Source organism: Somniosus microcephalus, chromosome 14 (assembly GCF_052327205.1).
Source record: "Somniosus microcephalus isolate GS21.2 chromosome 14, FLI_Smic_1.0, whole genome shotgun sequence".
Classification (NCBI taxonomy): Eukaryota; Metazoa; Chordata; class Chondrichthyes; order Squaliformes; family Somniosidae; genus Somniosus; species Somniosus microcephalus.
The window spans coordinates 121,932,186-121,947,944 of NC_141000.1; the positions used below are offsets into that span (position 1 = coordinate 121,932,186).

Consider the following 15,759-nt stretch of genomic DNA (forward strand, 5'->3'; position numbering starts at 1 on the left):
GTGTAACATTTGCAATTCTCCAGTCCTCTGGCACCAGCCCCGTATCTAAGGAGGATTGGAATATTATGGCCAGTACCTCCGTGATTTCCACCCTCAATTCCCTCAGCATCCTAGGATACATCCCATCCGGTTCTGGTGTATTAGCTACTTTAAGTACAGCCAGCCTTTCTAATACCTCCTCTTTATCAATTTTTATCCTATCAAGTATCTCCACTACCTCCTCTTTCACTATGACTTTGGCAGCATCCACTTCCTTGGTGAAGACAGATGCAAAGTACTCGTTTAGTACCTCAGCCACACCCTCTGCCTCCATGCATAGGTCTCCTTTTTGGTCCTGAATTGCCCCCACCACTCGTCTTACTACCCTTTTACTATTTATATGCCTATAGAAGACTTTTGGATTACCTTTTATGTTGGCTGCCATTCTATTCTCATACCCTCTCTTTGCCTCTCTTATTTTCTTTTTCACTTCTCCTCTGACCTTTCTATATATGATTCTCAGATGTATTTGCAATCTGACATCTGTCGAACATAGAAACATAGAAGATAGGAGCAGAAGTAGGCCATTCGGTCACTCGAGCCTGCTCCGCCATTCAATGAGATCATGGCTGATCATCCAAATTCAGTACCCTGTCCCTGCCTTCTCCCCATATCCCTTGATCCCTTTAGCCTTAAGAAATATATCTAACTCCTTCTTGAATATATTTAATGAATTGGCCTCAACTGCCTTCTGTGGTAGAGAATTCCACAGGTTCACCACTCTCTGGGTGAATAAATTCCTCCTCATCTCTGTCCTAATTGGCTTACCTCTTATCCTTAGACTGTGACCCCTGGTTCTGGACTCACCCGCCATCGGGAACATCCTTCCTGCATCTAGTCTGTCCAGTCCTGTTAGAATTTTATAAGTTTCAATGAGATCCCCTCTCATTCTTCTAAACTCCAGCGAGTACTGTATAAGCCCAATCAACCCAATCTCTCCTCATACGTCATTCCTGCCATCCCAGGTATCAGTCTGGTGAATATTCGCTGCACTCCCTCCATGGCAAGCATATCCTTCCTCAGATAAGGTGACCAAAACTGCACACAATACTCAAGATGTGGTCTCACCAAGGCCCTGTACAACTGCAGCAAGATATCCTTGTTCCTGTACTCGAACCCTCTCGCCTTCTTAACCGCCTGCTGCACCTGCATGCTTATCTTCAGCAAATGGTGCACAAGGACACCCAGGTCTCGTTGCACTTCCCCTTCTCCCGATCTATTGCCGTTCAGATAATAATCTGCCTTCCTGTTTTTGCCACCAAAGTGGATAACCTCGCATTTATCCACATTATACTGCATCTGCCATGCATCTGCCCAATCACCCAACCTGTCCAAATCATACTGGAGTTTCTCGGCATCCTCCTCACAGCACACACGCCCACCCAGCTTTGTGTCATCTGCAAACTTGGAGATATTACATCTAGTTCCCTCATCTAGATCATTAATATATATTGTGAATAGCTGGGGTCCTAGGACCGATCCCTGCGGTACCCCACTAGTCACTGCCTGCCACGCGGAAAAAGACCTGTTTATTCCAACTTTTTGCTTCCTGTCTGCCAACCAGTTCTCTATCCAAGTCAGTACCTTGCCCCCAATCCCATGTGCTTTAACTTTACACGCTAATCTCTTATACGGGGCTTTATCGGAAGCCTTCTGAAAGTCCAAATACACCACATCCACTGGTTCTCCCTTATCTATTATACCAGTTACAACCTCAAAAAATTCCAGTAGATTAGTCGAGCACAATTTACCTTTTGTAAATCCATGTTGACTTTGTCCGATCCTGTCACTGTTTTCCAAGTGCTCTGCTATTACATCTTTTATAATGGACTCTAGCATTTTCCCCACTACTGATGTCAGGCTTACCGGTCTATAATTCCCCGTTTTTTCTCTACCACCTTTTTTGAATAGTGCGGTAACATTAGCTACCCTCCAATCCATGGGAACTGTTCCAGAGTCTATAGAATTTTGGAAGATGACCAGCAATGCATCTACTATTTCTAGGGCCACTTCCTTAAATACCCTAGGATGTAGATTATCAGGCCCTGGGGATTTATGAGCTTCATCATATTCTCTATCTCTTTCGTCATCCAGGGAGCCCTGACTTTAGTTGCCCTGCCTTTCTCCTAGTGGGAACGTACCTAAACTGTATCTGAACTATTTTCTCTTTAAAGGCAGTCCATAGTTCCATTACAGTTTTGCCTGTCAATCTTTGATTCCAGTTTACCCGGGCCAGATCCGTTCTCATCCCACTGAAATTGTCCTTCCCCCAGTTAAACATTTTTACTCTAGATTGTTCCCTGGCCTTTTCCATAGCTAATCTAAACCTTATGATACTATGATCACTGTTCCCTAAATGTTCACCTACTGACACTTGCTCCTCTTGACCTACCTCATTCCCCAGAGCCAGATCCAGCAATGCCTCCTTCCTCGTTAGGCTGGAAACATACTAATCAAGCAAGCTCTCAGGAACACACTTCCGAAATTCTTCCCCTTCTCTGCCCTTAACACTATTACAATCCCAGTCTATATTAGGATAGTTGAAGTCCTCCATTATCACTACTCTATAGTTCTTGCAGCTCTATGTATTTTCTCTCCAAATTTGCTCCTCCCATTATTTTTCCCACTAATTGGTAGTCTATAGAATTCACCCAGTAGTGTAATGGCACCTCTATTATTTCTTAACTCTAGCCATATAGATTCTGTCCTTGACCCCTCCAGGACATCCTCCCTCTCCAGCACCGTAGCAATCTCCTTGACCAATACTGCCACACCACCTCCTATCTTTCCTTCCCTATCTTTTGTGAACACTTTATAACCAGGAATATTTAATACCTAATCCTGCCCTTTTTTGACCCAGGTCTCAGTTATTGCCACAATACATATTCCCATGTGGCTATTTGTGCCTGCAGCTCACTAACCTTGTTTATTACGCTTCGTGTGTTAACATACATACACATACAAGTTTCGCTTTTTAAGAGACCATCGGAAGTTAGCAACATTAAGGATTGTAAGTGTGTGCACATGAGTGTGAGTGTGTTTTAGCATGTTAATGTGTGAGTGTGAGTGTGTGTTAGTGTGTGAGTATGTGTGTGTGTGTGTTAGTCTGTGTGTGTTTTAGTGTGTGTGTGTTTGGGCATGTTAGTGAGTTAGTGTGTTAGTGTGTGTGTGTGTTAGTCTGTGTGTGTGTTAGTCTGTGTGTGTTTGGGCATGTTAGTGTGTGTGTGTGTTAGTGTGTGTGTGTGTTAGTGTGTGTGTGTGTTAGTGTGTGTGTGTGTTAGCCTGTGTGTGTGTTAGTGTGTGTGTGTTTGGGCATGTTAGTGAGTTAGTGTGTGTGTGTGTGTGTTAGTGTGTGTGTGTGTGTTAGTCTGTGTGTGTTTGGGCATGTTAATGAGTTAGTGTGTGAGTGTGTGTGTGTTAGTGTGTGTGTGTGTTAGTGTGTGTGTGTGTTAGCCTGTGTGTGTGTTAGTGTGTGTGTGTTTGGGCATGTTAGTGAGTTAGTGTGTGTGTGTGTGTGTGTTAGTCTGTGTGTGTGTGTTAGTCTGTGTGTGTTTGGGCATGTTAATGAGTTAGTGTGTGTGTGTTAGTGTGTGTGTGTGTTAGTGTGTGTGTGTGTTAGTGTGTGTGTGTGTTAGTCTGTGTGTGTTTGGGCATGTTAATGAGTTAGTGTGTGTGTGTTAGTGTGTGTGTGTGTTAGTGTGTGTGTGTGTTAGCCTGTGTGTGTGTTAGTGTGTGTGTGTTTGGGCATGTTAGTGAGTTAGTGTGTGTGTGTGTGTGTTAGTCTGTGTGTGTGTGTGTGTGTGTGTGTTAGTGTGTGTGTGTGTTAGTCTGTGTGTGTGTGTTAGTCTGTGTGTGTTTGGGCATGTTAATGAGTTAGTGTGTGAGTGTGTGTGTGTTAGTGTGTGTGTGTGTTAGTGTGTGTGTGTGTTAGCCTGTGTGTGTGTGTTAGTATGTGTGTGTTTGGGCAAGTTAGTGTGTGAGTGTGTGTGTGTTAGTGTGTGTGTGTGTGTGTGTGTTAGTTGTGTGTGTGTTTGTGTGTGTGTTAGTATGTGTGTGTTTGGGCATGTTAGTGAGTTAGTGTGTGTGTGTGTGTTAGTGTGTGTGTGTGTGTTAGTGTGTGTGTGTGTTAGTCTGTGTGTGTGTGTTAGTGTGTGTGTGTGTTAGTCTGTGTGTGTGTGTTAGTATGTGTGTGTTTGGGCATGTTAGTGAATTAGTGTGTGAGTGTGAGTGTGTGTGCTTGGGCATGTGAACATTGAAGATAGGACCGGGTTTCGCTGTGGTGCCACCACAATGAGCAGATGGCCGACACTCACTGCCCAGACCTACGTTTGAATAATAGCTGTGTGGGTGAAGACTTTCAGCAACCAATTAGTCAACATCTGGCAGAGAGGAGGACAGAGAGAGGGAGGAAATAAACATGTCATCCTTTTTAACTTCTGCATAGTCTGAGATATGAAACAATTCATTGTGACCGAGCTATAATGTATCAGATAAACTGAATTTGCTAAATTTCTGTTTATCACATTTACTGTATAAAACATTACACAATAGACCCTGTTAATCATCCATGGAACACCACACTTTAGGAAAGAGGTCAAGGCCCTGGAGAGACGCTGGGGAGATTTACTAGAATGGTACCAGGGATGCAGGACTTTAATTATGTGGAGAAACTGGGGATGTTCTCCTTGGAGCAGAAAATGTTAAGGGGAGGTTTAATAGAGGTGTTCAAACTTATGAAAGGTTTTGATAAGAGTAAATAAGGAGGAACCATGTCCACTGGCAGGAGGGGCGGTAACCAGAGGACACAGATTTAAGATAATTTACAAAAGAGCCAGAGAGGCGATGAGGAGAAATTTTTCTACACAGCGAGTTGTTGTGATCTGGAATGCGCTGCCTGAGGGGCGGCGGAAGCAGATTCAATAGTGACTTTCAAAAGGGAATAAGATGTATAGTTGAAAAGGAAACATTCCCAGGGCTATGGGGAAAAAGCAGGGGAGTGGGACGAATTGGACAGCTCTTAAAAAGAGCCGGCACAGACACGATGGGCCGAACGGCCTCCTTCTGTGCTGTTTGATTCTATGACTGTGTTTTCGGTCTCTATGGTGTGACGGGGTGACTATTCCCGTGTGGTCAGCGTGCGCCCGCGAGGCCTTCTCATTCTCTTCTCGTCCCAGGTACCACATGTACGGAATCGACGTTTCCCGCTTACGGGTTTACATCACCAGTGATAAAGGCACGTCGCGGACAGCTTTCCAGAAGGAGGGCAATTACGGGAATCAGTGGAACTACGGGCAGCTGACAATAAACGAATCAGCGGCAGTCAGGGTCAGTCTCCGCCAGTGATTTAACGCAACAGCCTTTGTCCTCGTGTTTCCTTGGGCCCCATTTCACTGGCGATAGACAGCAGCAGCTTTGCTGCCAGAGGCTAAAGGTTGTCTCACTTTGTGCCATTCATTTCATGGAATGATACAGCACAAAAGGAGGCCATTCGGCCCGTCGTGCCTGTGCCGGCTCTGTGGTAGAGCTATCCAACTAGTCCCACTCCCCTCTTCTTCCCCGCAGCCCTGCAGTTTATTTTCCTTTTCAAGTATTTATCCAATTCTCTTTTGAAAGTTACTATTGAATCTGCCTCCACCGGCCTGTCAGGCAGCGCATTCCAGATCCTAACCACTCGCTGCATTAAAAAAAATTCTCCCCATCTCCCCCTGGTTCTTTTGCCAATTGTCTTAAATCTGTGTCCTCTGGTTACCGACCTTCCTGCCACTGGAAACAGTTTCTCCTTATTTAAGACGTAGGAGCAGGAGTCGGCCATTTGGCCCCTCGAGCCTGCTCCGCCATTTAATGAGATCATGGCTAATCTGGTCTTGGGCTCATCTCCATTTCCCTGCCCACTCCCCATAACCCATCACTCCCTTATCGTTCAAAAATCTGTCTATCTCCACCTTAAATATATTCAATGACTCCGCCTCCACAGCTCTCTGGGGAAGAGAATTCCAAAGATTCACGAGCCTCTGAGAGAAGAAATTCCTCCTCATTTCTGATTTTAAAGGGTGCCCCCTTATGAAACTATGCCCCCTAGTTCTAGATTCCCCCACAAGGGGAAACATCCTCTCTGCATCTACCCTGTCAAGCCCCTTCAGAATCTTACATGTTTCAATAAGATCCCCTCTCATTCTTCTAAACACCAATGAGTATAGGCCCAACCTGCTCAACCTTTCCTCATAAGACAACCCCTTCATCTCCGGAATCAACCTCGTGAACCTTCTCTGAACTGCCTCCAATGCAAGTATATCCCTCCTTAAATAAGGAGACCAAAACTGTACGCAGTACTCCAGGTGTGGTCTCACCAATACCCTGTACAGTTGTAACAGGACTTCCCTACTTTTATACTCCATTCCCTTTGCAATAAAGGCCAACATTCCATTTGCCTTCCTAATTACTTGCTGTACCTGCATGCTAACTTTTTGTGATTCATGTACAAGGACCCCCAGATCACTCTGTACCTCAGCATTTTGTAATCTCTCCCCATTTAAATAATAATTTGCTTTTTTATTTTTCCTACCAAAGTGGATAACCTCGCATTTTCCCACATTAAACTCCATCTGCCAGATTTTTGCCCACTCACTTAGCCCATCTATATCTCTTTGGAGATTCTTTGCGTCCTTCACACAATTTGCTTTCCCACCTATCTTTGTATCATCAACATATTTGGCTACATTACACTCGGTCCCTTCATCCAAGTCATTAATATAGATTGTAAATAGATGAGGCCCCAGCACTGATCCCTGTGGCACCCCACTAGTTACAGTTTGCCAACCTGAAAATTACCCATTTTTACAGCACCTTTCAGGACCACCGGACGTCCCAAAGTGCTTCACAGCCAATGCAGTACTTTCAGAGTGTAGTCACTGTTGTAATGTAGGAAATGCACATAGCAAGCTCCCACAAACAGCAATGTGATAATGACCAGATAACCTGTTTCAGAGATGTTGAGTGAGGGATAAATATTGGCCAGGACACTGGGGAGAACTCCCCTGCTCTTCTTCGAAATAGTGCCGTGGGATCTTTTACATTTACTTGAGGAAGCAGACAGGGCCTTAATTTAATGTCTCATCTGAAAGACGGCACCTCTGACAGTGCAGTGCAGCGTCAGCCTAGATTTTTGTGCTCAAGTCTCTGGGGTGGGACTTGAACCCACAACCTTTTGACACCAAGGCAAGGGTGCTACCAGCTGAGCCATGGCTGATTTTGCTTCCTTGCAAAGTATTTCAAAGGGAATTTTCAACTTTGCTCGAACAATCTGCCTCAACACCAATCTCAAATGACATCCTTACTTAATCTGCATAACATTTTCATTTCTCACACCATCCAATTTCTTATGGTATTTCTGAGGGAGCTTGTTAGATTAATGCTGTCTCAATGATAAATTTCAAGCAGTTTTTGTAATATTCATCATGGGCTAGGTTGGGATGGCCACAAATTCATCTCACAGTCAGCAAAAGAGATTTTCAACCCATTCACCTGAGTTGCATTTAAACTCAAGTCCCAGAGATGAAAGTGCAGTATACCAGCTCTAGGCTGACACTCCCAGTGCAGTACTGAGGGAGTGCTGCACTGTCGGAGGTGCTGTCTTTCGGATGAGATGTTAAACCGAGGCCCCGTCTGCTCTCTCAGGTGGGCGTAAAAGAACCCATGGCACTATTTCAAAGAAGAGCAGGGGAGTTCTTCCTGGTGTCCTGGGCCAATATTTGTCCCTCAACCAACACCTAAAAATAGATGATCTGGTCATTATCACATTACTGTTTGTGGGATCTTGCTGTGCGCAAATTGGCTGCCATGTTTCCTACATTACTACAGTGACGACACTCTGAAAGTATTTCATTGGCTGAAAAGCGCTTTGGGGCATCCTGAGGTCTTGCAAATCTTTCCATACATCACCCAATCCTCTTAATTATATTTTTGGATATTTTGATTCAGACACTATCCTTTCACTTCTGGGACCTAAGTTCAAATGCAGCTCAGAATGAAGGTCCCTCCTCTCTCTGTGCTGGAGACAGGCTGGTGCAGTGTCCAGCTTTCTCTGCACACTGGGTTTGAATCTGGTTCAAAGTCGCATACGGCAAAGGCCCCTTCGATGGCGGTTTTTTGGGGCATTAATTGAAATTTCCTTGGTTTCAGCTCAGCTTTTAGTGGGCACAGACTCACAGGATAAACCTTTCTCACATCCAACACAAGTAGCAGTTACTTCTTGGCGGCCTCACCCAGAAGAGGCCATAAGGGTAGATAGATGGCCGTTTAAGATACGGGGACCCAGTTAACATTGTAAGGGCTGTGGGGGCTGTACGGTAATAGAAACATAGAAACATAGATGATAGGAGCAGGAGTAGGCCATTCGGCCCTTCGAGCCTGCTCTGCCATTCAATGCGATCATGGCTGATCATCCAAATTCAGTACCCGATCCCTGCTTTCTCCCCATACCCCTTGATCCCTTTAGCCTTAAGAAATATATCCAACTACTTCTTGAATATATTTAATGAACTGGCCTCCACCGCCTTCTATGGTAGAGAGTTCCACAGGTTCACCACTCTCTGGGTGAAGAAATTCCTCCTCATTTCTGTCCTAAATGGCTTACCCCTTTATCCTTAATATATTCCTCAGTATTGTCAGTGAATGTCCTGGGGCTTAGTAATGGTCTTATTGAGATGAGTAATCGACAACATCCCCACTCCTCAGGACAGGTTACTATGGAGATTGTGTTTACTATTCATTCTCAGGATGAGGGCAACGGTGACAAGGCCAGCATTTATTGTCCACCTCGAGTTGCCCCTTGAGAAGGTGGCAGTGGGCCTTTTTCTTGAACCGCTGCAGTCTGTGTGGTGAAGGTGCTCCCAAAATGCTGCCTTGTTATTCTTCGTAGTGGTTTGATACAACTGAGTGGTTTGCTAGGCCACTTAAGAGTCAACCACCTTGCTGTGGGTCTGGAGTCACATATAGGCCAGACCGGGTAAGGACGGCAGATTTCCTTCCCTAAAGGACATTAGTGACCCAGTTGGGTTTTTACGACAATCCAACCACTTCACAGTTACTTTTAATGATACCAGCTTTTAATTTTTTTTAATTGAATTCAAATACTCAAATTGCCATGGTGGGATTTTAACTCATGTTCTGAAAAGGATTATTAGTCCAGATTTCTGGATTACTAGTCCAGTAACATAACCACTACACTGCTTCCAATTATTTTTAATATTGATATGGAAACGTGTTCTGTAAAAACAGGACAATTCATTAAAATCATGTATTTTTCTTAGTAATAAGAACACTGGGGCAGATTTTCCTTATTGGTGCTAGGGCGTAAAGCATCTTCTGGGTGGAGAGCAAAGAGGAAAATCAAGCATTTTAGCTGAGTAAACCAGTTCCTTTCTAATAATTCCCAACTCCAGTTTGCCCCTCTATCCCTCCTGTCTCCAGATCTATGTCTAGTTACTTCTTGAACCCATCTATAGGGTGAGCTCACCAATCGCTGGCATTCAGTTGAAAGATATTCTTGTTCAGACTTGTACGTGCACAACCAGTCAAGGTGGTTCAGACCAATTCGGCTCCGAGGCCCGTGTCAATGTTGCTTTGTAATCTGCCACTAGGAGTTGGCACAGGTCTGTCTTTACGATATTCTCCATCCCTGTCCTGCATGGGGGTGGCTGACCTCCTTCCTGTGTTTCTCCCCCTTTAATGGACTCATCAAAATGACAAACTCACCGGCCATTGAATTGCTGGCAAGCTGCATCATAATTTAAAGATCTTCCCAGAGCATCTCACTATTGCCGCGCACTCCCGGTGTCAACCGAACCGCCATGGAGATGCGGCGAGCAACAGCGGGCATCTTGCCGCGCATGGTGCGGGGTGGAAGGCAAACCGGGCTGAGGGCGATCTCCTCGGGCTGCTCCCCCCCTAACAACTGCGGACCATGGGCTTCAGGGCAGGTCACCAACTTGCCCTGTTGGCTCCAAAAATCTGCACGGTGTAAAAAGGCCTGAATGGGGAGATAAGAAATAGCTCAAAGAAAGAGGAAGCACGCACCTCGCAAAACCAACCGACAGCGGCAGAATGGGGTTTGTGTTGCCAAGACTCCACTGGAAGGAGTAGGAGGAGGTCAGCCAAGGGCGTCAATGGTTCAGTGTTGTAACGTGTGTTTCTGCATACTCACTTATTCATTATCCAGGTTGTCTTTGAAGCTATTAAGAATACTTACATGCTGACTGACATTGCGTTGGATGATATATCTCTGACAAATGGCACCTGCAAAGAAAGCGAATACCCAGAGCCAACAGCCAAACCGAAGCCCACAACTCCCCCGCCAGGGCCCAGTGAGTATGAAGGACATTCCTGAGCGAGCACGACTATAATGAGTTTTAACAAAACACTCCCCGGTAGCACATTGAGTCAATGCAGCAACTGAACCACAGTAGACCAGGAAGATTCCAAGTCCTGTTCCTAATCTGTGCTGAGATGGCAGATCTTAGTCAGACACCGTAGAAGTGCTGCAATTGGCTTCAATTGGTTCCTGAGCTGAGGACAACGAGAGAAAGTTAATCCAGGATTCCCAATCCTGAATGCTATCAAATTGAAATTGTATTGGGATTGTCTGAGATAATAGTGTTTGCAATTGTAATAATATTTGCTTTTCCACACTGCATTATCACACAGAAACATCTCAATGTGCTTTATAACCTCGGCTACTTTTGAAGTGACTGTTGTTCTGTGGACAGGTGCAAGAACCAAGTCAACACCAGCAAAATCCCACAAGCAACAGTGAGATGATTGGCCAATTAATCTAGCTTTTGAGGAAAGCAGGTTGGTCAGGACACCAGAGGTGTTGGTCAATACCTCGATCTTTAAATTGAGTCAGGGGATCTCTACTGTCCACCGAAACAGGCAAACTGGACCTCAGTTTGAGATCTTATCTGAAGGTCGCCAGACCGCAGTTGAGTGGCAGCCCAGGTTAGGTACTCAAGTCCTAGAGTGGGGCTCGAACCCATAACCTACTGGCTCAAGCGTGGCAATGATACCAACTGAGCTAAGTTGATGTCAAAGTTAGACCGCTGCCCCTGCCCTCTCAGATGGGCAAAATTGGATGCTGAGTCGTTGAGTATATTCAAGGCTGAGATCGATAGATTTTTGGACTCTAGGGGAATCAAGGGATATGGGGATAGGGTGGGAAAGTGGAGATGAGGTCGAAGATCAGCCATGATCTTATTGAATGGTGGAGCAGGCTCGAGGGGCTGTATGGTGTACTCCTGCTCTTAATTCTTATGTTCTTGTATTCTTAACAACATGGCAACACTCACTGCCAATAGTTCTTGGCTGAAGTTCACTCCGCACCCCCCCCATAACAAGAGTGACCACACCAAGTTAATCCACTGTACGTGAAGCACTTCGTTTTTGAGAGATGTGATAGGATACTATATAAATGCATGTTCTTGCTTTGAGTGAGGTGGTAGATTGCACAGGACAGCCAGTGCCCATGGAACCATAAGCCCAGCGAGAGTCAGGGCCTGCAGAAGAGGATCGGATGGACGGTCCTGTCTAGTGAAAGCTGAAGGTTTGAAAGCTGCAGTGTTGCACTGTGCGCTGCGTATTATAGACAAGCTCTTCTCTTGCAGCTGACTGTGGAGGCCCATTGGAACTAAGGGAACCAAACACGACCTTCAGTTCAATGAATTACCCCAGAAACTACGTGAATCGTGCCTTTTGTAAGTAAGATTCTCCTTCACTAACTGTTGGAGTTGATTTTTATTCACAGTACTAGCGCTTTGAGAACAGATGTTTGAGCCGAGTTAATGGGCCTGAAATTGCGGTCGGAGGCTCCCCGCGGGCGAATTCCTCCGATCCGCGAGAAAAGTACGCACCTACCTGGTGCCTCCATACCTTCGGACTCCTGCGGTCCCGGGCCTGCGGGCGTACACCCTGCGTAAAGGCCCACGTATCCCAGGAGCGTACACAGTTCGCAAGCGTACCTGGGGTCACGTGGATCGGCCCAACCAATCACAAAGGGGGATTCCCATTATGTTTATGGGGATTCCATTTACGTTCGGAGCCCCCATCATCAGGATTAGGAATCACATAAAAATCACACTTTCACACAACCTAAATAAAAATAAATCATCACCTGGTCAAAATTAATAAAAAAAATACATATAATTAAACATTTAAAACAAAAATTTTATTATTTGAAAAATAAATTTAAACACTTTTAAAAGGGCCAAAAATAACCTAAACTAACTTTAAAGGTTTTTGATTGTTTAAATGTTTTATAAAAGGTTATTTTAATATTTATTTAAATCCTTAGGCTGGTAAAAGGCCCTAGGCCTGGTTTTACCGGGTGTAAGGGTTTCACGGGCATTCGCTGGGCAGTAGTTGGGCAAACAGCAAATAGCCCGACTCTCCGCCAGCGCATGTCCACGTCCCGGGGATGCGGACAATCTGTCGAGCTGAGACTTGACAGGTCGCAAGTTCCGGGTTTTCGCGCGGTCATAGGCCCCGGAAAATCCGGGCCAATGTTTCTTATTCTATTTGCTGTGTTTTCCGCCGACTGTTCCCTTCACTTTCCTCTTTCACAGACATTCCTTCCCCACTCCTGCTCAAACCCAGCCACGAAGCAGGAAAAAGCACCGAAATTCCGACAGGGAGAGAATTACACCCCACCCTACTCCTCTCCCTCCCCCCAGTGCTTGCAACATTCCTCCCCCATTCACAAAGAAGCAAAGTCGGCAGACTCCACAACTCCAAGGAGAGAGCCCGCAGTTGCCCCCTTCCGTAGGGAGCCTGGAGTGATAGTTCCCCTGCAACAGAAAGGCTACAGTCCTCTCCAGTAGAGGGAGAGCCTACAGTCACCCATAAAGGGAACCCCCACCCTCCCAACAGAGAGGCCTCAGAGTCCCCATCTCCAAGGACGGTGCGGTCTCCTCCAATAGGGACCCTGGAATCACAGACCCTGGCAGCAGAGAGAGAGCGTGCACAGTCGCCCATAATGAGAACCCTCTCCCCCCCAACAGAGGGTCCACTGACTCCCTCTCCAATATAGAGAGTCCACTGACTCCCTCTCCAATATAGAGAGTCCACTGACTCCCTCTCCAATATAGAGAGTCCACTGACTCCCTCTCCAATATAGAGAGTCCACTGACTCCCTCTCCAATATAGAGAGTCTACTGACTCCCTCTCCAATATAGAGAGTCCACTGACTCTCTCTCCAATATAGTCTACTGACTCCCTCTCCGATATAGACCCTACAGACTCCCTCTCCAATATAGAGAGTCCACTGACTCCCTCTCCAATATAGACCCTATAGAATTCCTCTCCGATATAGAGAGGCTACATAATCCCTCTCCAATGTAAAGCCTTTAGATTACCCCCTCCCCCACAAAGCGAGCCTACAGAGTATTTTGCATCATGCTGCTCCTGAACTGAGCTTGCGAGATGACACATGGTGCTTGAAATGACAAAGTGTTCCAATCCCTAGTGCTGACCTTCTCCACCTTTCATAGAATTCACCGAAACGCAAAAAGAAATCAACATTCTCCATGTTTGATTTACCATTTCAGGTACGTGGTATTTAATCGCAGACAAGGGTAAAAATATTCAGCTCCATTTTGAAGACTTCAACTTAGAAAATATTTACGATGTGTTGGAGGTGAGAGACGGTAGAGGAAAAGATTCTTTACTGATGGGTAAGTGTCACGTGAATCTAACCTTCAGCGTTTTTGTTAACCTTGTTTAACCACTTACAACTTACAATGGTGCATTTCCAAGATACCATTCTACAAATTGGTAAGATGTGAGTCTGCACCAATGATCCTTCACGCGTGATTTCAACTGTGCCATTGAGCGATGAATAGCAGAGGCTCCTGGAAAAGGGGAGAGCAGGTCACCGGGAGGGTCATTACCAAGGCTTCTTCGGCACCACCTCCCAAACTTTCGACCTCCGCCACCTAGAAGGACAAGGGCAGCAGGCGCATGAGAACACCACCACCTCCAAGTTCCTCTCCAAGTCACACACCACCCTGACTTAGAAGTATATCACTGTTCCTTCATTGTCGCTGGGTCAAAAATCCTGGAACTCCCTCCCTGACAGCACTGTGGGAGTACCTTCACCACACGGACTGCAGCGGTTCAAGAAGGCAGCTCGCCACCACCTTCTCAAGGACAATTAAGGGAGGGCCAATAAATGGCCGTCTTGCCAGCAGAGCCCACATCCCATGAATTAACTCTGCGGAGTGAGTTTCATATGTCTTTCTCCCAACTCTGTCACCATCTTATGTATAAACAACACCACAGGCAATTCACTGGTGAGATATTAAGAATGGGTGAATGGCTACGGTGAAATGGAGGATAGTCTTGAAGAAGTGCTGTGAGTTGAAAGCTTTGGTAAAACCTAAAATGTGACCTCTTTTTTGTTGTCTGATTCCAGCTGTGTATACAGGCCAGGGTCCCGTGAATGACCTCTTCTCCACCAAAAGTGAAATGACAGTGTTTTTCACCTCAGACGAGTCGGGAACCAGAAACGGATTCCTGGCGAATTTCACGACGGGATATCGCTTAGGCCTGCCAGGTACGACAGTCAAATTCCTATCCAGCCAAAGATTTACAGGTTAAACCAGCCAAAATATTGCCAGGTATCTTACAAGAAGGCTGCATCACGAAACTTTAAGTCAGCCCTCGCACTCTCGCCTCTGTCAGTCAGTTAGTTGTGGTTTGAAATCCCACTCCAGACACTTCAGCTCAAGATCTAGGATGGCACTCCCGGTGCAGTGCAGAGGGAGCGCTGCACTGTTAGAGGTGACGTCTTTCAGATGAGATGTTCTGTCTGCTCTCTCTTTGGTGGACGTAAAAGATCCCGCGGCACTATTGAGGATGAGCAGGGGAGTTCTCCCCGGTGTCCTGGCCAATATTTATCCTTCAACCAACCTCACTAAAACAGTCATTAGCTCATTGCTGTTTGTGGGAGCTTGCTGTGCGCAAATTGGCTGCGGCACTTCCCTACTTCACAAGTATTTCATTGGCTGAAAATCACCTTTGGACGTCCTGAGGATGTGAAGGCGCTACAGAAATGCAAGTTCTTTCTTTCTTTGTAAAATCGTTATCCTCTCGTTCTGAGATATAAACCAAGAAGGTCTCAGGTTAGATCTCTGGCCTGTGCTGAGTTAACTGATCTGATCCAGGGCATCAGATGGGGCTCCACAGCATGGTTCAGTGGCTCCAAGCTAGGTAATGGGGAAGAATCCCCCAGGGTTCCAGCCCGTGATGCCACCCAGTGACCCCTGCTGGAAAGTGCACTTGCTCGACTGTCGGCCTGGCTGTTGACCATCCTCATGGGGGAGTAGCCTGCTGCGACTCACTCACGTAGAACCGGCACTTGAGTGAGGTAGTGGAGGACTGCCAGTCCCCTTAGAACATGCATCAGAGGTTTTCAGAGAGGGGGAGAACATTGACAAGCAAAGACAATAGAAGAGACAAAAGCTTAAATTCTCTGAGGGAAGGCACGCTCGCTGCCCGTGAACATTCGAGAATCATGGTCTACATACAGTCGATCTTCCGATATGTTTTGGCAAGAGACCGCGATCCCCGCCATTTATGCGTACTTGGAAAATTGCCCCCAATATTCCAACAGCCTTGGAGGGAGTGCAACAAAGGTTCACCAGACTGATTCCTGGGATGGGGGGATTGTCC

At 46.0% G+C, this 15,759-nt stretch overlaps 1 protein-coding gene across 1 annotated transcript in view; it reads left to right on the top strand.

Moving 5' to 3' along the window:
• Window positions 1–15,759, top strand: part of tmprss15 (transmembrane serine protease 15) — a 59,738-nt gene that overhangs the window by 20,893 nt on the left and 23,086 nt on the right. Inside the window, exons 8-12 of the mRNA XM_086007259.1 lie at window positions 5,214–5,364; window positions 10,256–10,400; window positions 11,697–11,786; window positions 13,635–13,760; window positions 14,501–14,641. Coding sequence (XP_085863385.1) covers window positions 5,214–5,364; window positions 10,256–10,400; window positions 11,697–11,786; window positions 13,635–13,760; window positions 14,501–14,641 — 653 coding nt within the window. The remainder of the gene's footprint in view (window positions 1–5,213; window positions 5,365–10,255; window positions 10,401–11,696; window positions 11,787–13,634; window positions 13,761–14,500; window positions 14,642–15,759) is intronic.